The sequence below is a fragment of the Anas platyrhynchos genome, chromosome 24, assembly GCF_047663525.1.
Source record: "Anas platyrhynchos isolate ZD024472 breed Pekin duck chromosome 24, IASCAAS_PekinDuck_T2T, whole genome shotgun sequence".
NCBI lineage: Eukaryota > Metazoa > Chordata > Aves > Anseriformes > Anatidae > Anas > Anas platyrhynchos.
The window spans coordinates 3302164-3328792 of NC_092610.1; the positions used below are offsets into that span (position 1 = coordinate 3302164).

Genomic DNA, 26629 nt, shown 5'->3' on the forward strand with positions numbered 1-26629 from the left:
CACACCGCTGCGCTGCGGCTCGGGCCCTAGGCTGGCATCGAGAGCAGGCTGTGAGTGGTGCTGTTGTTCAGGGAGCTGCAGCCTCCTGGATTTCCTCCCTGGGTTACGTTATAACTACAGAGGTGAAAGTCTTGGGCTGTGCCCAGTCCAAGTTCGAGCAATACAAGACGTGCTCCCCAGCTCTCCTGCCCTGTCTGCTTCTCTGGAGAGCGATGCCAGGTGCTGCAGCTCCAACAGAGGCGGGCAGGGCAGGCTGCAGAGGTGGCACAAAGCTTTCCTCTTCCTCCTTGGGCCACTGCTGCCAGCTCTGCAGTGCCACGGGGCCGGCAGCTCCCCTGAGGCACACATTTGGTGATGCTCGGTCTGGGTCTCGGGGCGTGCACGGCGCAGGAGACCCACCACAGACAGCACCAGCGGAGCCAACTGCAAGAGAGGTTTATTGCAGCAGCTTGAAAGAGGATGAAAAACTCCGGGGAGGGCTCTTAATGTGCCAGGAGCCTTCAAATGGAAAGATCCCAAACCAACAAGGCCTGGTTTGTAAGCACCCAAATCCTTCCCCTGGCTCTGCCGCAGCTGCCTGGCTCTGCTCTGGGGCCGAGCAGGGGCACGGAGCTGGGGGCTCAAGGAGCAGCCCCTGTGCCAGAAAGGAGGGCACTGGGTGGGAATCAGCACGGGGTGTTGATTCCAGAGTGAGTTCTGGAGGGTCTGCAGGGAGCATACGAAGCGACTTTGCTGCTTGTCAGCATGACCAAGAAATGGAAAAGCCAGAAACTGGGAACTACCCGAGCTGATACACAGCACAGGGGAGCAACGGGGGCGAAACAGCTGAGAATGAGGCCCTACAACCACCATGGAATGGGGGCTTCTTCAAAGAGGTTGTGCCAAACACGTCCAAAAGATGTCTCAACTTGAGACACCAACATAACACTTGACACAATGCCACCAAAGAACTTCAAGAGAGAAGATGGAAGCAAACAAGGGAGCTTCCGTGGGTCTGGACTCGTGGGTGCTGGTGCCATGCCCTGCGTGTCCCCAGGGCTGGCTCTGCCGAGCCAGTGGCAGGGCATGAGCTGAGCCCACGGAGGATCCAGCTCCTGGATCTGCTCCTCTTAGGGAGCAGAGAGGGCAGCAGGACTTCACGAGCTGCTCACTTCAAAAGCTCAGCAGCCATGCCAGGGCGAGGAGCTGCCGGAGCTGCCTGGTTCCTGCCTTTTTTTAATAGGATGAGAATTTTGAAGCTGCAAGACAGGAATGCGGGCAGAGCCCTGGCGGCTCCATGTTGCTCAGCTGAGCAAAGCTCTGTTAATAACCCGCAACCCCCAGAGGGAGGGAGGGAGGGCCGGTTCTGTTTTTGCTTAACCAGGGTCTCCTGCCATTCCCCCATTATAATATCAAAGACCTGGGTGCTGAGAACTAGATACAAAAGCAAGAGCAGCCCCAAATGGACATGTGCCAAACCCGTGGATCTCAGTGGGGTTTGCTGCGGGAGGGCAGGATTTTAAGCCGTAGTCTGGAGAAGCAGAGGCTCAGGGGACAGGATCAGTCTCTAATTATCGTGCAGTTAATGTGAACGAGCAGCAGAGTGAGGAGAGGGAGGGGCAGCAGACACCAGCATGAGAAGCACTGACCTGGAGCTAAGGAAGGAAAAGTTTAGGCTAGACACAGAAGAAAAAATATATATTATAAAAAAACGACTGGCACAAACCAGACTCCTGCAGGGAGAAGCTGAAACGCTCGGCTGCAGGAAGTGCTTACAAGGAAACCAGAGGCAGCGTTAGCAGGAACGGTGCAAGAACGAGGGCAGCAAAAGCCGGGCAGGACCAAAGGGGCTCTGCCAGCCCTTCTGCTGTCAGCCATCAGCTGGCGACTTCAAAGGGACCCTGAGTGCTCAGCACCTCTACCTGGGACACGAGGGGATGCTGGAGATGTAACGGAGGCACCACTTTCGGCAAGAGCTGTTTGGACATCCAACGTGACAGTCTATTAAAACTGACCAGGATGCGTTCATTAGAAAACCCTCTAAGGGGGCACGAGGGCTGCTCCTAACAACCTCTTCTTCCAGGAAAACCAATCTGCAGCAAGCACCAGGTGCTGTCGCATTTTAATCTAAGTTAAGTGACTCCAGTTCCTACCCCAGTACTGAACACCCGATTACTCACCATAAATCATGCCCAGCCCCGCAGCCCCCCCATCCCATTAAGGCTCCCCCCGCAGTGCTCGCGGTTCGGCTGCCACCCCATCGATCCCACTCACACCAGTACTGCCAGCCCACCGCACACTGCCTGGTTCCCACTGCCCATGGAACACCCCAATTCCCAACCCCAACAGCCCCAAACCTCAAACAGAAGGCGGTTTCTGGATGGGAAGGCTTCTTCCACAGGAGGTTTTTCCAAGCGGGGCTTCCTACCTCCAACATTTTTCTCTTTTTGGGGCCAATTTCCTTCATCCACAAGGTGCTTGGTGTCCCCAGAGCGCAGGGTGATCGCGTGTGACCACCCCAATTTGGGGTCAGACAGTGTGGGGGCAGACCTGCGGAGAAGGAGCTGCTCTACCACGTTTCTGTGGCCCCGTGGCTCTACCCGAGCACATTTCAGGGTCTCCCCCCTTTCCAGGGGTCCCCCCTTCAATGCCTTTGGGCTGCTTTGGGTGCCAGCACCCTGCACAGCACCCAGAGGGACAAACCTGCACATCCCTGCTGTCCTCAACTGCCACCACGGCCAACAGCCCACGACTGGATGGGAACGCTGGAAATGGGCATTTTCTGGCAGAGCCTGCTGAGGGAAAAGAATGGTTTTGTCATTTTTTATTTATTTTTTTTTTCAGATTGTCATTCCGAGGGCTCAGAATTTCACTACAAATATTTTGACACTTCCAACCAAAAGAATATCAGCTCTTTGGCGTATGAATCGGCTGTACAGTAATTTTAATATTTTATATTTAGACATTCTGACAACATGAATGCAATCGTGTAGCGAAACAATCCACGCGACCTAAACCCCAACTAACGCAAAACGTGCTGGAATACAAATGTTAATCTGGGTCCTTGTGCGTAATTAGCAGGAACCTTGCTAACACTTTGAATATTGTCCAATGAATTGTCTGGCAGATCCCTCGTGGACTGAGCGAATACCTCCAAACAGCTGAGGATCAGAACTTGGCTGCACTCACTATGGATGGAGCCAGGCAGCAAAAACAAGTAAACCAAATGGTAACGGGAACTTCGACGAAAACATAATTCCACTGTTAGTTGACTAATGATTTTGGCTGGAAATGTACATTTACCAAACTGCCCCTTTGTATTGCAATGAGTCAAATCCAATTTCCTATCAAACTTGGAGGCGGCAGCCAAGAAAATCACGTTTAATGGAGTTGATAATGACTCCCACTTTGGACCTTGCTGGATGGGGACCATCTCACTGCCCAGGTTTCTCACCCAGCCCAACATTTCACTGCTGCCTTTCGGGAACGTGGTGCAAGGCAAATCCAGCAAACACGTTCCTTCCAGTGAGCCTAACCCGTAATCCCTAAACGAACTGGGACCTAGCATAAAATCTTCATGAGATTGGAGCCCGTTGGTCCTGGCAGGACCCCGGAGGCAGCGCTTCCACATTTATTTAAGTGAGAATACATCGGTTTGTCCAAAACCATGGGCGCCCGATTAATCCCCGGGTTACAGCACAGCTGTGGCAGACCGCTCAGCACCACCTCTCCCAGGAGATGAGCTGGTGGTTACAGCCACAGCAGCCCCACAACAGTTCCCACTAGCAATAACCATCTTATCTCCCACCTGACCTCCTACTTGGCCATTCCCTATCTTGGGTCAGGAGAATTCCTGCCCTGGACGCGCAGCTCGACCTTGGAGTTTCAGGAACGGGCCCGTCCACAGCCCAGGAGAGACTTTTGGTTTCTTCCCACCGAGAGCTTGTTTGTTGTAGCCTCAGATGAATCCTTCCTATAGCTGTGGTTAACCTCTTCCTATGGTTAGGCTCCTTATGATTCACCTATGCTAAGCATTTTGCAATTAAACTCCCCCATAGAGCAAAACAAGCCTTTATTATAGCTGCAGAAGGCCTCTGTCTCTGGCTGAACCGGGTCTTCTGCTTTTGTTCCCATGGCTTTTTCGTAACAGCTCTGCTAGTTCTCATCCTTGGCTTGTAAAGCAGTGTGACCATAGGCTTTCATGAGACGGTTTTAAAACATAGGCAGAAAAGGTGGTGGGGCTGGTGGGGTCTTTCAGCCGACTTCATAGAGGCCTCCATTCTTTGAGGCGAATCCTTTGTTCTTTCGTGGAAAAAAAATACATTTTTATGAGACAGGTGAATCAGCCGTTCCCCTCCAGCAAAGTGAGTCCCCAAAAGAGAGCGAGGCACATATCTTCGGATGCTCCTAAAATCACAAATATAAGCAACAGGCAAAAAAAGGGCATTGTCACACAGAAAAGAAAATCTGCATCAAGCAAACAGCTCCAAAAAATGCAAGAAAATAAGATCTATAACCTTACATCACAGTGAAAGCCGCTTTAGAATTAATAATAACACTGGCAATACCGAATTATTGGTGAAATCTGCTAGGAAAATCTCTTAGGTTCTGAAAGACTACGCTCAGGTCAATGCCAACCCTCCAGGATTTCTGTATGAGGATTTAGAAGTTTTTCAATAAATTCAGGGGGAGAAAAGAGAGCTTTAGTTCCAAGTCTGAGCCAAAGTTTGCTGTTAGTCAGAAAGAGCAAATGAACTTGTGGGTTTGACTCCTCTGTGTTCCCTTCTCACAGTGTCTTCTGCACTTGAACAACAGAGCACACAGCCTGAACACGAAGGCTTCATGTTTTATTAATGGTGTCCAATTCATTTCCTGTTTTCATGCTGATAACCTACCGAGGGAGAGGAAGGAATTCAGGTGGCAAGACCTCCGATCCGTTTTTCTTACACCCCTGAACAGTTCCCAAGTGGGTATTTCACCAGCAGCAGCTCCTCCTGCATGCATTACGCACCCTTCCCGCGATGGCTGGCTTCACGGCTGCTGGCGTGCACCTCGGAAAGCCTCCGTGTTTTGTGTTTTCAGGGCGAGTTCTCACCAAGGTGAGAGCTTTTAGAGATTTTGACTCAATCGAGTCTCAGCAGCTGTTCTCACTGCTGCCCCTTCTACAGGACTGGCCTCAGAATACATCCAACTACCACCCTGGCAAAAATCTCCTTGTTGAACAAAACCTGTGTTAGCACTACCATCCCCACCCGTAGAGCTCCCAGCTAATTCCCCGTTACAGACCACCCCACGTAGTGGTCAGCCCAGCAGCGATTCAGAGATCTTATTTTTTGACTGAAAGAAAGCTCCCAGCCCAAGGAAATGGGGCAGATTTTTGAAACCCCTAATGCTCTGTGCAGCCCCTTCCAGACAGTACCCTCTTGTCCTCTTTCCAGTGAGTTACCTGTACTTAGGGTATTCTACACAAGATCTACAGCACGGTGGCTCCTACTAGGAGGGGTCTGCCCCTGTGGGAGGTAAAATGTGTTAGGCAACAGAGGGAAGTTGCATCCTGGCACCTGGGGAAGCTTCAGGTGGTTCAGTAGCTGCCAAACCTTGTCTGTCATATGTGTATGGGTGTTTGAAACACAAACCTTGTGGGGCCACCTCTTGGAAAAGCAGACTGAGCCTTTGGTTGGGGCCAGCAGCAGCTTGGAGCAGCTCACTGGCTGCTTTCTTCTGGAGATATCAGAGAAGGTGAATACGCTGAGAACTGACATCCCAGAGCAGCAAGCTCTCAGTGAGATCACTGGGGCTGGAGCTGCTGGTGGGTTCTGGCAGACCCTATTATCATTTGGCCCCGTCTGTCCTGTGCTTGTTCACATCAGTGCTCAGAGAATCCCCATTTTCCTATTCCCTAGCTGGAGATACAATAAAGACCCGGGTCTCACGAAGCACTCCTGCAAACAACATAAAACAACTCCTGTAAAGATTTAAAAAAATGAAATTCCCCCCATGACTCCTGTAGTGGCCAGAGATGCCCCGGTCTGTCTCTCTGCTTCGCGTTCCCTTGAAGCAGCGAACACGTTAGCAGCAATTTCTTGCCTCCAGCTGCTTCTTCCTACAAAACCCACTGGGCACCTTCCCAACAAGCAAAGAGCGATTCCTTCTCCAGCCTGCACGCAGCTCGGTGTGGCCGTGCTCCGTGGCAGGGGTGAGGTTGTGCCACTGAGCTCTCGGGGTTTCTTTTAGGCCGTTTTCCTTTGAAAGATAACCAGAACTGCGATGAGATCGGTAACTCCTCTGTGTTGGCAGGCAGACATGCACGCCTGGGGGTGCAAGTGCGAGTGTGTGGTCTTGGGTGTGGGGAAGAAAGGAGAAGGGTGGTGACCTGAATGTTGGAACAGAGTTCAGAGTAGGCTCTTTTTTTTGTTGTTTTGTTTTGCCTTCCCTTGCATTGGGAACCCCAAGCACTAAAAAGCAGGAGTTCCCTGCCCCACCTGTGATATAATGGAAGCCCATCGGAGCTGTGTCGGCTGCAGCTTGCTGAGCCTCCCGGGTCACAGAATCACCGCCTGGATGGGGCTGGAAGGCACCTCTGGGTCCATCTGGTCCAATAAATATCCTGGCTCCAGCAGGGCCACCTGGACCATGCCTTCTGCTTCCTGAGCCTCTTGGTTGTGGACAGCCACGCTTTCAATGCCTTCCCCTGCAAGCAGGAGGATAAGAGACACTGTTATTGCTGCAAGTGAGAGTGGGGATTGTCAGGTAAGGCAGGACCTGTACAGATAGGACACGCAGGAACATCCCAAAGCCACAACAACAGTCATTAAATGCAGGACCCGGCCACCTCACTCCCTCACAATATATTTTGCACAAACATTGAGCTTGGACCTGAGACACACAGGCCCACATGTGCCGTCTGAGACTTAGTGCCTGGCTCCCTTCTGTCTCAATTATTTAGCCCCAGACTAGCAGGGAGACAGGACCGAGGTGCTCTTAAACTCATCCCTTACAGACAATATTTGTTTGACTTGTTGTTAATCTGCGGTGACAGAGCCTCCACAGCCCCCCAGCAATCTGCTCCAACTGTGACCTACCTCCGCCATCAGAAGGATTTCCTATTTTTTCCCCTGACTCTCTGGAGTCCAGTTTAAGCCATTATAAGAAACATAGGGGAGAGCAGAACGCTCCCTCCTCCTTGCCGCACCGCTGTAGGTATACGATGGCCGCTCTGCTGCAGCCTATTTGTCTTCTCTGGACTGAACACAAGGTGCTTTTGCCGGTCCCTCTTTGCACATCGTGTTTCCTAACTTTCTGTTTAGCCCTGCTTATTGTTCCCTTCCAGACGTGCATCAGCTGGATGAAGTCTCTGGTGAATTCCTCTTCAGGCCTTACCGCCGTTCGGCAGCGTGGAAGAATGGCTGCACATCCCCAAACGACACTCCCATGTCTCCTAGTTGGTATTTGACTATTTGACTTTTTTTTTTTTTTTTACAAAAAAAAAAAATAATGAGATCTTGGATTGTATTTTCAAGGACTGAAGTGTGATGCATTAAGGCAGCATGAGAAGAAGCCACGCTCCCACCCCTAGCACCCAGTGAAATAAATATTGCTGGTACCTCTGAGAACCATTTGATCCCGTTGCCCAGCTGGCATCGCTGACAGATCCCAGACTCTGCTTGCCTTTTTAAAAATAACTTTTATCTGATGATCACCGCCCCACAGGGGTGTACGGCACCTTACTGAAACATGCTGCAGATCTGCAGCCAGCAGCTCTCAGCAAATGCTGCAAATATTATCAGGGTATTTTTCTGCCCTTTGCTTTATCACCAAAAAAATGCAAAGTCCCGCTCGGACAATTTTTTTTCCTCTTTTATTGTCAATGCAATAATCAGCCCAAGAAGTTTTCCAACTGCAGGGGAAAATGAATTGATTTGAAATCACCGACTTTTTGTCTTTTTTTATGGTCTTTGGCCACTCCGAACGCCGGCTGTTCTGCGCTGGGCAGTGAGGGGAGGGACACTTCCCACGGAAAGGCGAACGGCTGCCGAGTGCCAAGGCATCGCCAAGCTCTGCAGACAGGTACTGTCACAGGGTGGCACGTTATGTAAGCGCTCCTCACATGCGAGTTACTCTGCATTCTTGGCAGCAGACCACATGAAATTTCCCTTCAGATGTTGACGGGATAAAAAAAAAAATTATATATATGAAAATCACCTTATCATTTACAATGCAAATCTTGGAAGGAAAGTTAGTAAATTAAGTTAGAGAATCGCCTAAATTAAGCTGGCATTCTCTTCCAGTGCTTCAAACTCTGAAAACATTGCTGGCTGACAAAACAAGCCCTGGAATGATTAGCAAAAACCCTCCTTCAGAGGCAGCAGACGAGCAATCCCTTTGAACCTTCGCAGCACATCATAAACGCTCAGCAGCCTTACAGTGTGGCAGTCCCAGTGCTATCAATTATTTACCCTTTTTCTGTTTACCTTCAGGCAGCAAGTAATTATTTTTAAATATTAATTTAGTTGTGTCATGTACAGTTTGTGGTTTAGCTCTGAGATCTGAGATACAGAAAAGCAAACTGCATCTCAAATCACATTTAGCTAGTGACGCATTGATAGTCGGATCCCCACTCCAGCTACTCAGCAGCTACAATCAACTGCTTCCATCATTAGAAACAAAACTCTGTTCATTGCAGGAATGTGAAAGCAATTTTCTTAATAGGAAAAGACACTTTTTTTTTTTAGCCTAGCAGTCCCAGAAATTGGAAAATCTAAATAGGAGAATATTATTTGGCTCCAAAAAGTTTCCTTTTTTTTTTTTTTCAGCTGAATACCTTTCCCCCTTTTTGTTTCCCTCAGAATTTTTCCCAGCGTGTTTTATTCTCTTCATCCTCAGCTAATTTAGGCTAAGAAGACGTTGGCTGTTGTTCCTGCAGCCCTGAGAGAAAGAGATCCTAGGGGACAAGGAGTGCCTTCCTGCACTGAGAACACCGCTTCTTAGAACCTCAAAAGAAAGGATGGCTCTTGTCAGCTCACATGAATGTCTTTCCACTAGAGACCAGCTCTTTCTTTTTAAAGGTTTATACCAGAAAAACAAACGCTCATTCTGATTTACTTGTACTAAGACACAATACCAAGTTCAGGGCAAACTGCTGGTTGCAGGGATGGCAGCAACACCGGCACCTTCCTGAACAGGATTTGGGATTTTGGAGAAGACTGCTGAGGTTCTCTTTGTGCACTGGGGATCTTCCAATTTTTTCTTACCATGAGCTCTGGGAATAAACCTTTGTTGTAGCTGTTTCTGAGACAGGATCAAGGAGAAACAGAACTCAGACGACAAAACTTGGGCAACTTTTTGGGTTGTTGCTGGTATCCCGGTGGCACTTAGGGACCCCAGCCATTGGTTTCCCACCCTGATAGGGCTGCACAGAACCCAGCAGCACCATGAGTGCATCCTCCTGACAAAGAGCATGCAGCCACAGTTTGAACTGAGTACAGCACGGGAAAACAAGTATGAGAAAGCACAAAAGCAGTACCAAATAACCAAAGGGTCAAGCCAAGGCACAACACCACTCCAGTGAAGGGATGTTTGCAAAATGACCCAGTGAACATCAGTGTTTCCTAACAAGAAAAAGCAATGGTGGCAATCAGTCAAATCCCATTCTTTCTGCTCCCTTCCACATCTTTGCCTCCTGAAATCTTGTTTGCTCCCACCCCATTGATCCTGCCCCATTACTGCTGCAACCTGGCTCATGTGCATCCATGATTTCTGACAGAGCGGCCATGTCATGCACCTTGTGTTAATCTAAGTGGCCCACAGCAGCCTCTGATTCCCCTCCTGCTCACCTCCTGCCCCCCAGTGTAAATCCAGACTGCAATTACAGCCCAGGACGTGGGCTGTGGGATGGCAGACCCGCTACAGCATGGGAACGTGACTTTTTGTAGCCCAGAAGAGCTCTGCTCTAACAGAACAGGTCCTTGGGAAAGCCAGCAGCTTTGCCTGAATTCCCACCAGTAATGTTATCCGTCATGATTTAGCGTAGAGCTTTAATATTAGCTGTAGGTGGCTGGGCGTTTTTGTTTGTTTTCACAAAAATTCCATTACAGAAACTTTTCTGGAACCGAGCAATCGAAGCCTCTCTCCCGCTTCCCATTCTGAACTGCCGCTTGACTCCAGGGTCAGACGCTGGCAGGCAAATTTCCAGATTCTGCATTACGAAGCCATAAAGCCTCCTTGCTCTGCAAATCTCACGGCACATGCTTACCTCTGACCCTAACACGGGAAGAAAGCACAAGGCCACCTGTCCAGCAAAGCAGTGAGACAATCAGAAAAACATTCCAGCAGCAAAGGAACAGCAGCAAAGGAGGAGCAGCACAAAAGCAAAGCTTTGTGAGGGCTCCAATCCTCTACCTCACTGTGACAGGAATAAAGCATCCACTCTCCTAAAGCAGGGAGGAAGGGAGAAGCCTGGTTCCAGGATGGAGGAACGTCTGAGGAGCAGGTACCTGAGCTGGACTTTTCATGGCTATCAGAGGCCCCATCAAAACAGAAGGGTCAAGAAAGAGGTCATGAAACCTGCAGCAAAAATTGGGAAAACAGAACCAGGGCTTCAGTGCCAGCCACTAAGGAAAACACAGTTGAAACTGTGAGATCAACTGCAGAGCTCAACCCTTCTGACCCAAGCGGCCTAACGGTGTGGGCTTGTTTCCACCCGCACTTTATCCTGCCTCTGTAGATGCCTCCCCAACAACATGACATAAAGCAAAGCAACCGAGTGGGCTTCTTGGCTTGTTATCAACACCAGCAAACTCCTGAAACTCCTGTCTGATCCACAGGCACTTTGTCAGGTGTTAGCAAGCAACTCTGGGCCTGGAAATAACCTCAGTTCTGCTGGCTTGGCTCCCATTTACCTTGGTAGCAACATTGACCAAATGCTGCCTGGGCATGTGCCAAGTTTCTCTTAACCTTGGCGAGCAGATTTAGATCACGTCGTTTCTCGAAGTCGTTTTGTCCAAGGTGAACGAGGATAACGGCTGAAGAACCACAAGAGTTGAGGATGAGGAGGGTGACTCCACGCTTCCCACCAGGAGCCGGGCCACACACCACAAGCAAGGAGGCAGAAAGCCCCAGGCCCCAGAGGTCACTCAGTTCTTTTTTCATGATTTGTTTTTTCAGGTTAAATCTGTCTCACCTTCTGATGCAGACTTCTACAGCCAACTGATTTCAAAACGGAGCCATGAGGTCCTGTTGTTGGCTTGCTTTTGCTCAGTAGATGCCTGATGATGGTTTCAGGCTGAACGTGGAGGCAGGGGAGCAGAATGAATCATAAGATGACAGAGAAGAAAGACCTCGGTCTTGAAGGAGATGGGAAGATAAAGGTTTCTCTTTCTTACAAATCCACATTAATTCACTGCATTAATGAGCAACACACTAGTATGACACAGCCTTTTCTTCACGGCCTCTGGTTCTTGCAAAGAAAAATTATTACCAGAGCCACAGAACTAACCAGTAGGGCACAAGTAACTGGAACTTCACATTCATTAGCTTTGGTCAGTACGAGTTAGAAACCAACCAAAAGTCTACCTTATCTACCACAGCACTGAGAAGCAGGTCCCTGTCTGAACAGAGACCAGAGATGATTTCAAGGGTAATAATTCCACTGCCTCACAGCTGAGCATCTCTACCATACGTGGCTAGGATTTGCTTTTTGAACACATCAAACAAATGAAGTTGAAACCTGTGGTATTGTCCAGGAGCTGAATGTGGGGAGAGGTGGGGTGGGAGCAAAGAGGGGCAAAAGAGCTGAGCGGAATAGTTTTTTAATGCCATTTCTGGCAATCCACACATACCTCTTGATAAAAGAAACTGATTCTGTTTGGTACACACAGCACAGAGACCCACATACCCACGAGCACCCTGTCTAACTGTTAGTCATGACTGAGTGAAAGAAGGAAGAGAAGACTTCGAGCAACTGGCCACGGAGGTGACTCACTGATACAAACTGGTTTTGTCAATTACATTGCTTTAAGAGAACAGGCAGTACTACTGAATCGCACGCTGTGGGTGTCACAACAGCAGGTTTTTCAGACAGAATTTAAATGAGAAAAAAAAGTATAATGCAAGGGGCCAGAAGGAAGTCTACCCCTCAAAGTAAAGTGGCACTGAATAACTTAATAGCGTGGAAAGCATAGAGGAGAGAAGACAACCTTGCCATGTTTGCAGCACTCCCAGCTGCTGCAGTGTGTGTCACTACAAGCTTCCAGGAGTTTGGTTGCTTCATGCAGTACCTAACCCTGCTGCTGGCCAGCCAGAAGATGAAAACTGCGTGGGTTTCTAATCCCAAGACAACACTTGCTGCACCAAGGCAATCTCCCTATCGGTCACAGCAGATGAAGAACGTTGTTGTCAACCTGTCGTCTAAGAAAGCACTATGGACCAGGGCTGGAACTGGCACAAAAAATGAAGTGCCACCTGTGTGTTGTTCCCGGGTGTAACACGGCACACCATGCTTCTGGGAACAGGGGGGCTACAGGCAAATTTCTGTGATGCCAGGAGGGAAACGGCTGCCTGTTATTGACCCCAGTCCTACAACAGCTCGTCCTACAGCCCAGGCTCCACCAGCACCCAGCTCCAGACTCCAGCCTTGCTCCTTGAACTCTCCACAGACACAAATCCCACCATCAGTGATGTTACTGTGAAGGGAACAGGAAGGTGTGATGTCTTATAACCTTTATAGGGATATTATTTTGGGGACAACGTTATTTTCAAGGACAACACAAGCGCATATTTCATCGAACCAGAACACAGTTTGGGCTGGAAGGGACCTCAAACCCCAAAATTCCAGCCCTGGCATTGCCGGGACCCCTCAAGCAGCCCAGGGGCCTCAGGCCTTGGGGTCTCCTCGGGGCCATGTCTGGCATTATCCCAACAAGCCCCGAGTGCTCCCAAAGAGGTCTTGAGCTCCGAGCGTTTCTGAGTGTCCCCGAGCCGTGCCCGGGCGCTGTCCGTGGTGCTGAAGCAGCCGCCCAGCGGCGGGCACAGGCTGCGGGGAGCAGCCCCGAGCCGCCCCCGTCCCCTCCCCACCTTTCTCAGGGACAATCCGGGCAGCCAAGAAAACAGTGACACGCCGAAACGGCTGATAAAACTGCAATGAAACGTCTGTTGACATTGATTTCGAGCCCGCGGCCAGAGATGAATGATTGAAACGCCAGGCTTGTTAAAGCTAGAATGCTTTTGATTTCTCTGCGCTGCGCCGAACAAGATTTAGCTGGAGGGAAGTTAACAATCAGCTAATTGACATTGAATTAACCATGAAATGCAGTATAACTACTTTTCTTCTGAAGTACTCTTCAGCAATGCTTTAACAAGGCTTTTAATTATTGATTATTGCTTATAACACACACCAGGTCTCCTTTTATTTGTTTTAAAACCTGGTGTCCTTCAAAAGGTGTCAACCCCCGTGCTTTCTGCCTTCACCTATCTGCTAATGGAAACCAAATAAAGGATCAAAATCAAAGCAGCACCTTCTCCCTCTTGCAAAGCATCCTAGCACAACGCATCAGTTTTTCTAGTCTGAACCAGGTTAAGAAAGAATAAGGGTCTAAAACCCATCACATCCTTAGGCAAAGGTGAGGAAATTGAGGGAGAAGGATGGCATGTTTTCAGCTAATCCACTGAATTTACAATTGCCTTTGGGACAATAATAGCAGTTGAAGAACTGTCACTTGCACGAGCAAAAAAAAAAAAAAAAAAAAAAGGAAAACGCTTGTTTGGTGCACATCTGAGAAGCTGGCACGGCACAGACAGCAGTGGGCACAATTACCATCAGTGCAGCTGCATATGCTGCATGTCAACTCCAACAGGGTCGCTGCGCCGCGCGCGCTGGGGAGATGGCGAAATCTGTGTGCTAATGGCTGCAGCAAGCAGAGAATAACGTGTGTGCATCGGAAAAACAACCAGAAAATATCGGTAAAAAAATCAAATACCAGACAGACCTCTGTGTGTTTAGAAGAGGTTATTATTACTGCAGTGGACATCACTCCTTAAGGTGACTGCTCCCACCTATGAGACCTTTTCTTACAGAGCTATAGGGACCTGGGGGAACAGCAGCTCATTCCCCACATCTGAGACCTCTGCCCTGGAAACAATTTTAACACAGTGTTCCTTCCATCCTGGTCTTGTTTTCTCCCCAAATCCTGTCCTGACCCTGAGAAATCATCCAAAGCAAAGGTGCATCACCACCAAAACTTTTTGCAAAAGGAACCGACCCTGAGAGCTGCCGGGATGGCAGCGAGGGAAGCACAAGCTGTCTGCAGAGGGGCCAGCACTGCAGGATAAAGCTGTTACACCCAGCACAGAGCATCAGGCAGGAAGCTGGTGAGAATTCCTCTCCCAGTTCACTACCAACTGGGCAATGAAAACTGCTCCAGTGGCTCACAACACCTCTGGCAGATGACACTGCCCCCAGATTTTAACCCTTCAGGTGGAAGTTTAGTGACTATGTTCCCCTTCTGTTCTCCAGTACCGCAGTGCTTTCCTTCTGCCCTCATCAACAGCCAGGAAACGAACTAAGTTTTTAGGGCTTTTTTTTTTTTTTTTTTTAAACGAAGTTGTACAGCACAATTTATCAAGCAAGCAACACTGCCTAGAGGGAGTGGAGTGCTGAAAAAGGGAGAGATACAGTATCACTTAGAGCTCTGAGTTCACACAAAGCATTCCCATTCAGCAGGTGTAGACATCAAAATAAATAGCCCTCTGGCAATCTTCCAGCCGGCCTAAATCTCCAGGCATATTCAGCCTGATTACCTTAGATTTTTTTTTATTTTTTTTTTCAGGCTTGCTGTCTCTGCATTTACTTGTTCTCCATCCCTTGCCAGCTACAGAGGAACAGCTGTGTCTGGCCTAGGGTGTGAACATCTGGTTCTGTCATATCCAGCTGTGAGTCTTCTGCAACACAGCCCCATTACATACTAGTAGAGACAAGTGCGAATAACCAACACGGGAAGAAAATTTCAAACTACTCACTCACAGGAGAGGGGGGTCGAAATAAGTTGGTGCTTCTCAGAAAAAGGGCTGAGGACAAACACACACGGCAGTGAGAATATCCAGCAGGTACTCCACGCTGCAGAGGCCAGAACAGCTGTCTGTGCTTAGGGTGCTTTATTCCTTTGTTAATTAACTGTTTTAATCTGTGAGCTGCTTCAGCCCACACTGCTCGGTGTCACCTGGGTGTACGTCCCAGCTTACAGTCACTGCTGTCACTAACACACCGCGGCACGCTGCCTCCCTGCATCCTGAGAGCAGGTTGAGGCTCCTGAATGCAAAAGCGAGTCTCCAGAAGGCTGCGAATGGAAGGAGGGGAGAGCTGGGGGATTGACTTCACCTCCTGTAGGTGCCAGCAAGGCTGGAGGAGGCAGAGGCTGAGCAGGTGAGAAGTGCTGCAACCCCCTGGGCCCTAAGGGATGCCCCTGGGTCCCGCTCGAGAGCGGTGCTTTTTGCCAGCCCCTGCTCAGCCCTTCCCAGTGAGGACAGGCAGGAATTTGGAAGGGAGAAGAGGCAAGAGAGACAAGGACTGTTAAGGCTTTCCTGTACCCCTCTGGCTCCAGGAAGGATGGGGCAGGCCTCAAGCACCCCCCATCAAACCATAGTATACTGTGGGCACGTGCAGCCCATGTTCGGCCACAGAACCTGCAAAATTTCCCTCTGAAAACACAAAACCAGAGCATTCGGTGCTCTCAGGATTAGCCTGCAAGCCTTGCAGAGCTCTGAGAAATAAAAGGAGCCAACGTTTACCAAAGCAGCAGCGTCAAGAAAAGGGACTGCGTGTGCCTCCTCTACCAGTACAGCACTAACCACTCAGCAGGACAGAGATAAAACTTCCATCAACATGCGCAACTTCATTACAGGAGCTTCATTTTATGCTAGACCTTCATTTTAGCTACTGGTCCTGTGCAGCTAGCAGCCTGTCTCCCCCCAGGGCACACCCCGATCCCTGTGAGCTGTGCTGTCTGGTGCTCCCCACCCACTGCTCAGGTGAACGCAGTCACCACGCACGTCGGGGGATGCTCAGCCCACGTTCCCATGCAAGGTGCAGATTTGCAGCGTGCTCAGACGGAGCTGGAGGCAGTGCTGCTTTCACCCCGTCCTGCCAGCTGCAGCACTACTTCCCTCCTGGGGGAAAATTACAGGTTCTTCTCCAAGAGGCTAAGTTCCCTGTTTCCCATACATTTCTTGGCTAGTCATCCAGGCTGCTGGGCTCCTGGAGAAAGCGTTCCCAATACTGCACTCCTCGGTGTTAGGCTTGGCTGGAGGAGCTCTGGGTTCCGCAGATTCCTCCATCCCCCATCCCATCCTGGATGCATTTACTTGTCAAGACCAGGGAGTGTAATTAGAGGGAACAGGTCCCAGGATGCCTCTCCCACTCTTGGCAGCTGACAGAAGGTGTGAGCTCAGCACTGCTGAATTCCACACCTCGGTCACACCCTTTGGAAAGGCTGCAGTGCATCAATCACACCAGATCACAACGCCAGCCGTGGTGACCACCTACAGCACCGGGGCACGGAGCAGAAAAGGCAGCAGCTCTTTTCGATCGTCCCCAAAGACGACCTCCATCACTCCGGTGCTGACACTTCCACCGCTCCCTGCCTATTGCTCCACTTCTGCTTTGCCCATGAGGATTCCCCCTCCTATTCCCCCCTGCCTTTTCTTTTGGATGAGTGCACTCTCTAACATTTGGCTGGCTGAAGGCTGCCACAAGCTTGGTTTGTTGGCTGCTTCTTTTATTTCTGAGAGCAGCTCCCAGGACCATGCTGAAATGGCCTCCCCTTCCCTAACCACTCTTGATAGCCCAACACAATCCCATTACGCTGGCTAATCTCCATATTAATAGTCGAAGACTTTTACATTTAATCCACAGAAATACGATTACGGACAGATTTCAGAGCCTACTACACCTTTCAGCAGGTTACCATGTTCCGAGTTGCTTTTGCTTTCATTCGTTTTCTGCCAATTGGGAATTTTCCCCCCAAGGAAGTTCCAAAAACCTTCTCAGCCTCTCGAAAACTATTTGTTTGGCACAGCTAACTTAGGATCTCTTCAAATTTTGTCAAACACATCAAACCAAATGGCCCCTAGGCAAAGATCTTGCACAGCAAGTTTCAACCCACACAAACTTCTAGCACTAGCTTGCGAACCCCTGGAAGCAGAGGCTTACAAAGGCCACTTTGTGTACAGAGGGGGACCTTCCACAGCTTTCATCCTCCACAGTAAAATGAGCATGAGCAGTTTCATTAATTTCACCAAATCTGGTGCATTGGTTGCATGGTACCCAGTGCATTCCTCTTTGTCCTATTTAACTGTAAGGTTTGGGTTGGCAGTCCAGCGTATAAAGCCCCTCGTGAAAGAGGAACCCACCCTGGCTGGAAGCAGCTGGAATACAATTAATCACCATAACGAGCCTCAAGGCCTAGCAGTCTGTCCTCTCCCCCTACTTCACAAAGAGGTGAGCTGTATTTCCCACGCCCCTTTCCAGAGCTGTGCCTCGTTGCGCGGCGTTTGCATGACAATCCCGTACGCCGCTCCCAACAGCGCCGTGTGGGAAGCTCCACGCAGACAACGGCCAATGCAAATGGCAAGGCAGACGGTGTTCAAAGGCTGCTGCTGGTTTCCTTTCCTTTCAAAGGCTCCTCGTGCACCTGGCCTCTGTACCACACCACATCAACCCCAACTAGCATACCGTGATCAGACCCGATAAAATGAATTTCTACGGATACTACCTACGATCCGAGCAGAGTGCCCACTTTTTATTGCATAGCAAAGCAACGCAAACGATAAATTATTCAAATAACAAATTTCTCCTTCTGTAGAACAGTGCTTTGCACGCTTACAGCTCTGTTTATCTTATTTATAATACAGCGTGAGTCCAGGTAAGCTGAAGGACAAGAATCGTGCGGAGATGCAGAGCACCATGTCGCAGCCTCTCCGATGTTCACATTTGTCTGTTCTGACTGTACTTAATAAAGCTGGAATGACAAAAGGTGACATACTGTATGTGTTTTATCTCATTAATAATTAAGCATATTTATCTCTTAAATCAGATGTGACTTGCACCACAACATCAGTAATTAAATTAAATATTGATGGGTGATGGTTGTGTGCCGGGGCTGCATGGGTAAGTGGAATTGCCATATCTAATTAACATCTTGCAGAAGTAGCCCCATTAGGGTTGTTAGTTAAACCTCCAAATGGTAATACTAGGAAAAGTGTAACTAGCATTTAACAACCCTAATTAATAGCAACCCCATCAGATTTGATGAATATCTTCACCTGTTTTGGGGTCTGTTGATGAGACTTTTGTTGTATCATTGCGAAATCACGAGACATTCAGAACTGAGAACACCACCACGCTGCAAGACGAGGCTGCTTATTTCTCTTTCGAACAAACCTAGCGGTTAAAGATCACAAAAGCACTCCAGATGACCCTTCCTGCCATTATTCCAGTGAGGGTTTGGATCTCCTTCTCTCACAAGCAGCACACTGCGCCTGCAGAGCTGACTCACCCTCTGCGACCACCACGTCTGGCTGGTGCCCTTGCTTTTGAACGTCACCTTCTGCCTTGCTAGATGCAGCGTTTTCTCCTTGGAGAAGCCTACGAGGATGTGTTTTTTTCCTGAAATGCTCATTACATTCTAGTGTCTTATAAGCAGCTCAGCGATGCTACGGCGGTTCTGATTCCTGCTCTGCTGTATGCTGAGCCGAGAATACAAAATTACTTCACTTGGGATTAGAAACAGATTCCAGCCAGGATTTCAGGATGAACTGCAACTGTACTGCTCCTCACAAAATATAATTCAGATAGTAGCTGTTACATGGTCTGGGCATGTTACATCATTTGAAGTGATTAATGCTCATGTTCATTTAACTACTACACGCTCTTCTCAGCTGCCGCTGAGCGAACAAAAATCAAGCGCATTACAGAGCTATTCCCCAATTTGTGCTTCAGAAACTGTTTCAAAGCTCGCCACCCTTCCCAAGAGCCAGGGAAATAATTCGCCACTGCAAAGACTCCTTCTGCTACCCTTAAAAGTAAATGATAACAGAGGGAATTGTGCCTGACCGACTGCCTCCGGGCTGCTGCAATTCCTCCTGGAGGTGCTGGCCATAAGAAGAGGGTCCAGTACCAATTTCCTTCCCATCTTTCTCATTACAGCTGATCTGGGCTGGGTTTAGGTTATTTATTGTTCTCTGCAATGAAAGGGTACAAACAGTATTTCTTATTCCGTTTTCACCATGTCTTGCTGCCCCCATGTTCTTTACTTTCCCCCTCACTCACGGAGTAAGTTCCTGTTCGGAATTTAAAATGCTGCAGCAGTTTGATTAGGAAAGGACTGGGTATTTTCACGTAACCAGGCTATTCCAACAGCACAAGTGGCAGCCGGATCACAGCCCAGATAGATTTTGTTTGCTAGGTGGAAAAGCACAAAAAAGAAGCAACACACACCTGCGTGTAGGCAGACTGACCATTTAAAAATGAGCAAATATTACCGGTAATAAGCTACGTCACATTCTGTCTTGAGCCTTATATCTTCAAAAAATGAGTAGGATCAGGTGGTTAAGCAACTCCTGAGCTCTGTAAGGAGCTGGTTAAGGCACCTGCATCTTGTGGGTCCCCAGGGAGAAGAGCTCAGTGCTCCGCCTCGAGCCTGCCCAGCACCCTGACCTGTCACCCAGTCCAGCAGACAGAAAGACACGGATCTTGTGTCACTGTGACACCACCAAAGAGCACCAGGGCAGAGGTGCCAGCACTGCACAAGGCTCTTTTCCTCCCCCAGGTACCAGCTGCCAGCGTGGCTCGGCAGTAATTGCTCAGTTAATCAAGGCAGGGCTGCTTCAGCCCTGAAAATAGCAGGGCTGCGTACAAAGGGCTTTGGTCCTTCCTAGAGCCTAGTTAGCAAGAAGAGTTTGAAGGGAAAGAGAAAATGCTAGAGCTCGTTTCAGCAGATACTGCTGTGCATGGAGCAGAGTATCTAGCCAGGGGGGAGAGACTTCTTTTGGTCAGACACGAACGCTACCTGTGCCTGTTCGGCAGGTAGAAGCAGGCTCCCGGGTTCTCACCACGCAGATACTACATGCAAATGGCAACTGCGACAAGTGCAAACACATTGCTCATGGTTTAGTGAAGCAGCAGAACGAGCTCCCTTCTTTTTTCTACAAAGCAAAATCATACCCGCTTACGGGACGAATCTCCCTGAGCGTTTTGGGAGGCAACGTGGGTAGCTCTTCTCCTACCCCACTGAGGGCCAAGCGCATTATCCCCCGTGCTACCCGACCAGACTGCCTGTCAGATTTACTGATACTCCAAGCAATGCATCAAATGCATTTTTAGAAGCATGTGCAGCAGCCGAGTGTTTAGCAAACTTTACCATCCTTTGGGTGTCAGTTTACATTGCTTGAGGAACTTGACGGTATCATTTTGCATTTAGCATTTTTTTCCTTCTTTTCTACTGAGCGGTCACATTCCTGGTTGAATAGGCAGTATTAAGACACTACAACATTTGAAAGCTACTGACAGTTTTGTGGCTACTTCTTCTTGAGGGACGTAATTTCCTTTATTAAGACCATGACAAATTACGAAATAGACAGATAAAGGTGCATCCATTTGAAATAGCCTGTTCCAAGCCAAATCCTCAAACACACAAAATGAAGGAACTTTCACTGTGCGTTTATGAAATCTCATTGTTGTTCACTGCTTCTCTCTCATCTGTCACCCAGGTTATATTTTTATAAACAAGATGTTAGATGTTTAGTTGTATTTTAAAGGTATGTTCTTTAATGTGTTCTGAGTTAATGCTGTTACCCTGCTCACAAATCTTTGCTTTCTGAGAAAAATAACAATCCTAACTCAACGAAGCTTGCTCCATGTGCAAACAGACATCTCCCATTTACCAAAGCTGCCTGTAAAGGGCTCTCATTTCACAACTGCTTTTGGCCAGCCACAAGACAGGATTGCCCTGTGCTGGTGGACAATCCTCTTTCTGGACCTGCTGTAGCACTGTCCCTGCTCACATTTGGTTTCTTTGACCCATGGCCAGGTGCTCAGGTTAACTGTGCCGTACATGAGGAGAAAGGTCCCACGTGGGCACACCCTCGTTCAACTATTCTGCATACCGTGCAAGGACCTGGCGTGGAATATGGATTTCTTTTGCAATGCCCCTGGTTGCAGTTGATGGTGTCTCTATTAGAGAAGGCACAACTAAAGAGCAGAGGTGCTGGAGACTACACGTGGTCTAGAGAGGAGGGGATTTCCAGGCCAAGGACCAGCAAGGATGAGAAAAATGATGTTGCTTGAAAAATCACTTGCCTTTCAGACTGGTTTTGGGACCCTGGCTTGTTGCTCATCACACAGCCTGCTCCCAAACACCACGCACTGCCTATACCTGCACCAGCATCAGCTTGGGCTGGCCAGGTGCTCCTCAGGCTCCTTTCTTTCCGTGCACATCGCCGCTCATTCCAGTAATGCTGAGCTCCCGCTTCCCTCTCCAAGCCCCACGAACTTTGATGGCAGTGGAACTATCCAGATTTCATGCTTTTAAATAGCACATGCTGTATTCAATGAATTTCAAAGACACGCTAAACCCAAATTACTGCTATCCATGGATCTTGAGAAGCTTTTATAAATGGCTGCATTACAGTGTAGTACAAAGCAGTGATTTCCATAATGCTTGTCTAATGTATAGAGCATTTTACATAGAACAGGCCCCGTTTCATCTTGAAATGCTTTTTAATTAATTCAATTCATTAATACTGCTTGTCATGGCTAAACTCTTGAGACTTAACAAAAACTTTACTTCAGCAGTTGTCAACACATTTCATTAAAACATATGTTTTTGAATGCTTTCTGATAACATCACTATCCTTCATATGCAGAGTGCAGTACTTAAATGTATTAAATAGAGAAGGAGAGGGCTAGCAAAAACCTTCACTCTATATTGACAATGCTGCATTTAGAGATTAGAAATGGGTGTGCCAGCCTGGGTGTCATTCTTCTCATGCCCCCTAAATTAACCAAAGCTAAACCTCACCTACTGGTTAGTATGGACGTCCCGTTCTCCCAGCACCTTGGGGCTTTTCAAGAGCTCCTCGCTTCTTCTGTCCCCATCACTTTCATGAAAGAAGGCAGAGACAGGGCGTAGGAAAGCTTGCAGTTGGAGAGGCCTTCCAGGTTTGGCAGATGACTATATATAAGACTATATATATAATAAATAAATAATACATATACGTTGTCGGGATGGAATTTGTACCCTTTTCTGACAAGAGAAAAGCCACAAAATCACCAAGGAACCTCAAATCTAGCAGCAACATCTGCAAATCTGCACAAGCTCAAGAAGGAGGGAGGACGGGTGGCCTAAAGATGATGGCTGCATTCCTTCATCACCACTTGGGTGACAAAGAGCTTCTCAGAGCATCCAGTGAAGAACACAAGCACATAATGCTTTTAGAGCAAATTATGCAGAAAGGTTCTTGAACTGCCACCGATGAGTCCCACCTGGACTTCTCGGATTTGCAGCGATCTCTAACAGCGCAGCCGAAGTCTTCCAACTCTTGCAACAAATTACAGAAGAGAAAATTGTCCAAGACGGGTGACATACACATTAATATGGAAGAGTTCAAAACATTTGACCTTTAAATTGAGTACCTGGTCAGAACGATGCCTCACTGCTCTGCTCACCATTAACCAGCACGTGGTGCTGAGCCACGGACCCAGAACACTCTGCCCTGCCTACGGCACTGAGGAAAAAGATCCTGCTGAACACTTGCACCTCCTGGGCTACCACAACGCATCCTTCAAATGCATCAAAGTAGAGGGGGAAGAGGAAAAAAACCAAACCTGCTTTCTGTCACCTCCCAGAGTCCCCCCTCCGGGGCTGCCCCGCATCAAGCAGGATGGGAACGACGATGAGGCAAGGCACCTTTTCCACACATACGGCTCACCACCAGCACGTTTGTCTTAAACAAAAGGAATGAAACATTTGTCTGGCTACCGGTGAATGGTTTTTTAAAAAGGCAAAATGCCATCCCAGGAGAGATTTGTTAAATGACTGAAGAATGTAAAATATTGAAAACGCTTTCTGTAATGTTTCCACTGATTATTTAGTGTGTCCTGCCCACATCCCAGGCCACGCTGTCAATCTGTATTTTAAGTCACCTTTCTGTCTTGCTGGCTATGGGCTCTAATGTTTTTTAATGTTGTCTCCTGTGTGTGTTTTGTGTAGTGGAATACTTTACAAATCAAAATGTTATTGGGGAATAAGCCCATGATCTCCAGTGTAACATTTCCTGGCTCTACTGCACACACATCTATTGTTCAAGATTGAATTGGTCCCAAGAAGCATCAGAGCATGTGAAAGCCGCTATGAATTTTGCAAAGTGGCTTCAGGGCAGTAAAGCACGTCAGAAGAATAAGGTGCAAAATCTGAAAGTCCAAATTTAGGAATCTCAGTCAATATTAAAGACTGAAAAAAATAAGTCAATGCCCTTGGTTATAGCTTATGCACTTTTATCTTGTGACATTCCTAATATAGTTGAAAACAGCACGCGTAGCCAGGGAACAAAATAAATCCAGTTATTAATAGGTTTATGTGCAATTAAACTGTTAGCCTTTATTAGTACTAACATGTGATTCACAAGGCTGATTTCACTAGTACTTTTTTATTATTATTTTGTAAATGTTACATTTCTCTTTTATTTAGTATATTTAACCTCTTGCAAAATGCCTTCTGTTTAGTCCTCATTAAATTAGGGTCTTCTACTTGAGCTAGCCAAGTTGAAATCACCCAAAATTCAACCTTGTGCAGCTTTCCTTCATACGGATAGCAACATAAGACCTGCCAAGAAAAGGCACATTCCTCTGAAAGGAGATTGAGAACATGCCTGTATCACAACTAAGCTTCAAGATTTCCCTTCCAAATTCCAGCAGAGCTCTCAATAAACCCCACATAGGTGCTTTGCCAGAGACTCTTCTGGTCATTAGGGTCCCCTGGGCAATCACTGCTCAGCACACGCACAGGGACGCGCGTGCCATTGTTCCTGCTGCTAACTACCTTTGTTACAAATGGGATTCACTTCATACCATCGCCAGCACTAGTATCCTTTCCTGCTTATTTTCCTTGTTTTCTTTTCCCTAAGATGCAGCTTACAATGAGATTAAACCGAAGGTTTGATTAAAGCGAATTGTACAGTTACAATAATTATTAAATATTTTAAAAATCAGAAAATTGTACTCTGGTGTATCTGTTTTGCTCAAGCCCTTTTGTGTGAGCAAATCACCTGTGTCATCCCAATTTGCTTGTTTAAGGTCTGTGCAAAACAGTAGCATATGAAACCAAAAAGTAACCAAAAAAATCTTTATTTAAAATTCCCTGAAATGAACTGAAGTTTCCATGTTTACTGAGACTGAATTCCTCAAGGACATGGTTCAGAGAATTACCCTGATAAAATAGATATGAATTATAGAGAGAAGCATATGTGAGGGGAAAAAGGAATATTTTATGTATAACTAAGCACAAGAAATGGTAAAAAATAAAAACTAGTAACAAGGAACTATTTCCAAATTTGCTATGCATACGACACACAGCCTAATGCAAAGTTATATGTTGCAGTTATTTAATATCTTTCTTCAAAGGTTTTGCTAATAAGTCAATGACTGAACATCTAAAGGGAAAAAATATTTCTTTATAGTTTTAGATAATTGTCCCTGAAAAAAATAACAAACCTTTAATTACAACTCAGATGAAGAAAGCTTGATTTGTGTGCTGTGCCCAAATGCTGAGGAGTCGGATGTAAAATATTTGTAATATTTAGGGAACCCTGAGTTTTACATAAAAGTAAACAGCATTGCCTGAAGGCACAATTTCCAGCAACACAATAAAATGTGCAGTGAATTTATGGCGGCCATCCATTAGCTCTTACCAAGGCAACGTCGCCCATATCTGTCGTCCATCATTATAATAGAGGGTTAATGCACCGAATTTACATAAAAAAGTCATATTGTCTGCATGAATTATTTACACTCTCAGCTGTTTTTACAGCTTGGTTTCAAGCTGGATTCTGGGAGAGATTCTGCCAGTAAATTACTCTGTGGAGACCTGACTGTATAACTACAAACAGAGCTCGCAATGAAAAGAAAGGAAAATGGGAAGGCACAAGCCAGTAGTTGGAAGGGGAGCACAAGCTGGGGGCTTCTCCTCTGCATGCAGGAGGACGAGGCAGGGCAGGCGAGTGGCAAGGAAGCTCACCGAGAAGTTCTGTACCTACAGTTCCTTTACGTTAATGGTACAATCGAAAACCAGCAGGAAAAATGTCTTGTCCTGCACAAAATACGGGCATGCACTCAACACGTGGAGTCCTCCTCCACCCCAGTACAAACACGGCATCTTCAGAGATTTCCGTGCCATTTTGTACCTTCACGGCCAGCTTGGCCTGAAAACCTCAAATCCCTTACTCTTCCCAGGTGTGCTGAGAAGCTGGGTCCCTGATGCAAGCCCTAGATCTGTGCCTGGAGTGGTGACAGCTCAGTGAAGGCTCTCTAGATGAGAAGAGGTTCTCCTCAGTTTTATCAGATGGTACAAATACGCACCTAGGAAAAAGAAGAAAATCCAAACCTAAAAGCCAAAAACCAATCCCCAAACTCTTTGAAAGCCCTTGGGAAATGCACATCACTTGAGGAAGAGTCCTCTTGGCCACGCAGTGACCAAGTCAAGAGACTGGTAGAGTTCTTGAAGACAATTCCATGGTGCTACAGACCTGGCTAAGAGCAGGAGTCTCCCATATACACATATAAACGTATATAATATGTTATATATATATATATAGGGATATACGTATTAAGCTCTCCTACTGAATTTATTGGCACAGACAAGTTATTCGTTCACAGCATGGAAGGATAACCAGACATTCCCACAGAAGCACAACCATTTGCTGTTTATTTCCTCAAGATTTTACCACTGAAACCTCTCCTCCCTACCACGCTGGGCACAGCCCATTTCCCATTAAACCCCACCACCTTGCTGAGCACACACATTCTGAGGCAACTGAAAGGTTCCATTGTTTGTAGGTTACATCACCACTTTCCTTCTTTTTTTAAGCAAAACACAGCACTCCCCATTCTCTCTCTGATGGGTGCCTTCCCCGTGGGGTGGTCAGGGCACTGCAGGGTCAGAGGATGGCCAGCAGCCCGCGCTGGGACAGCAGAGGACAAAAATCCTTTGGAGAAGCATGGACTGAAAAGCCCCAGACAGGTATGGGGTCTGAGGATCCACTTTTATTGCACAAAGAAACAAGTAAGGACAGTTCTAACACCAAAAGGCTTCCACGACCACCCAGTTCAGGAGTTTTGGGGTCCTGTCCCTGCCTCTGGGGCTTTCTCATGCTTGACCAACTTTACAGCTTGGACCTTTTTGCCTGCCCATGACAGTCAGCTCACTGTAGCTTTGGGCTGCAACTTGGTGCTTGCCTTGCCCTTCCCATTTGCTGTATCGGTCCCTTCTGTCTTTTTATCTCATAATTAACTTGACAACAGCTCTCTGATAGGGGTGCATTGAGACTCAGGTGTGCCTCCCTGGTCACAGCAGGTCGCCTCCTTGGAAAACAAAAGGATCCCAGGGCT

The 26629-nt window shown here is 47.7% G+C and overlaps 1 protein-coding gene across 3 annotated transcripts in view; it reads right to left on the reverse strand.

Annotated features, from left to right (window-relative positions):
• LOC106017370 (uncharacterized) overlaps window positions 1-26629 on the reverse strand; it is a 148313-nt gene that overhangs the window by 10978 nt on the left and 110706 nt on the right. For all 3 annotated transcript variants that reach the window (XM_072027396.1, XM_072027398.1, XM_072027397.1), the window contains 3 exons: window positions 6462-6670; window positions 2683-2771; window positions 2337-2529 (listed from right to left, as the gene is read on the reverse strand). In XM_072027396.1, the coding sequence (XP_071883497.1) occupies window positions 2337-2529; window positions 2683-2690 (201 nt within the window). In that variant the 5' untranslated portion in view covers window positions 2691-2771; window positions 6462-6670. The remainder of the gene's footprint in view (window positions 1-2336; window positions 2530-2682; window positions 2772-6461; window positions 6671-26629) is intronic.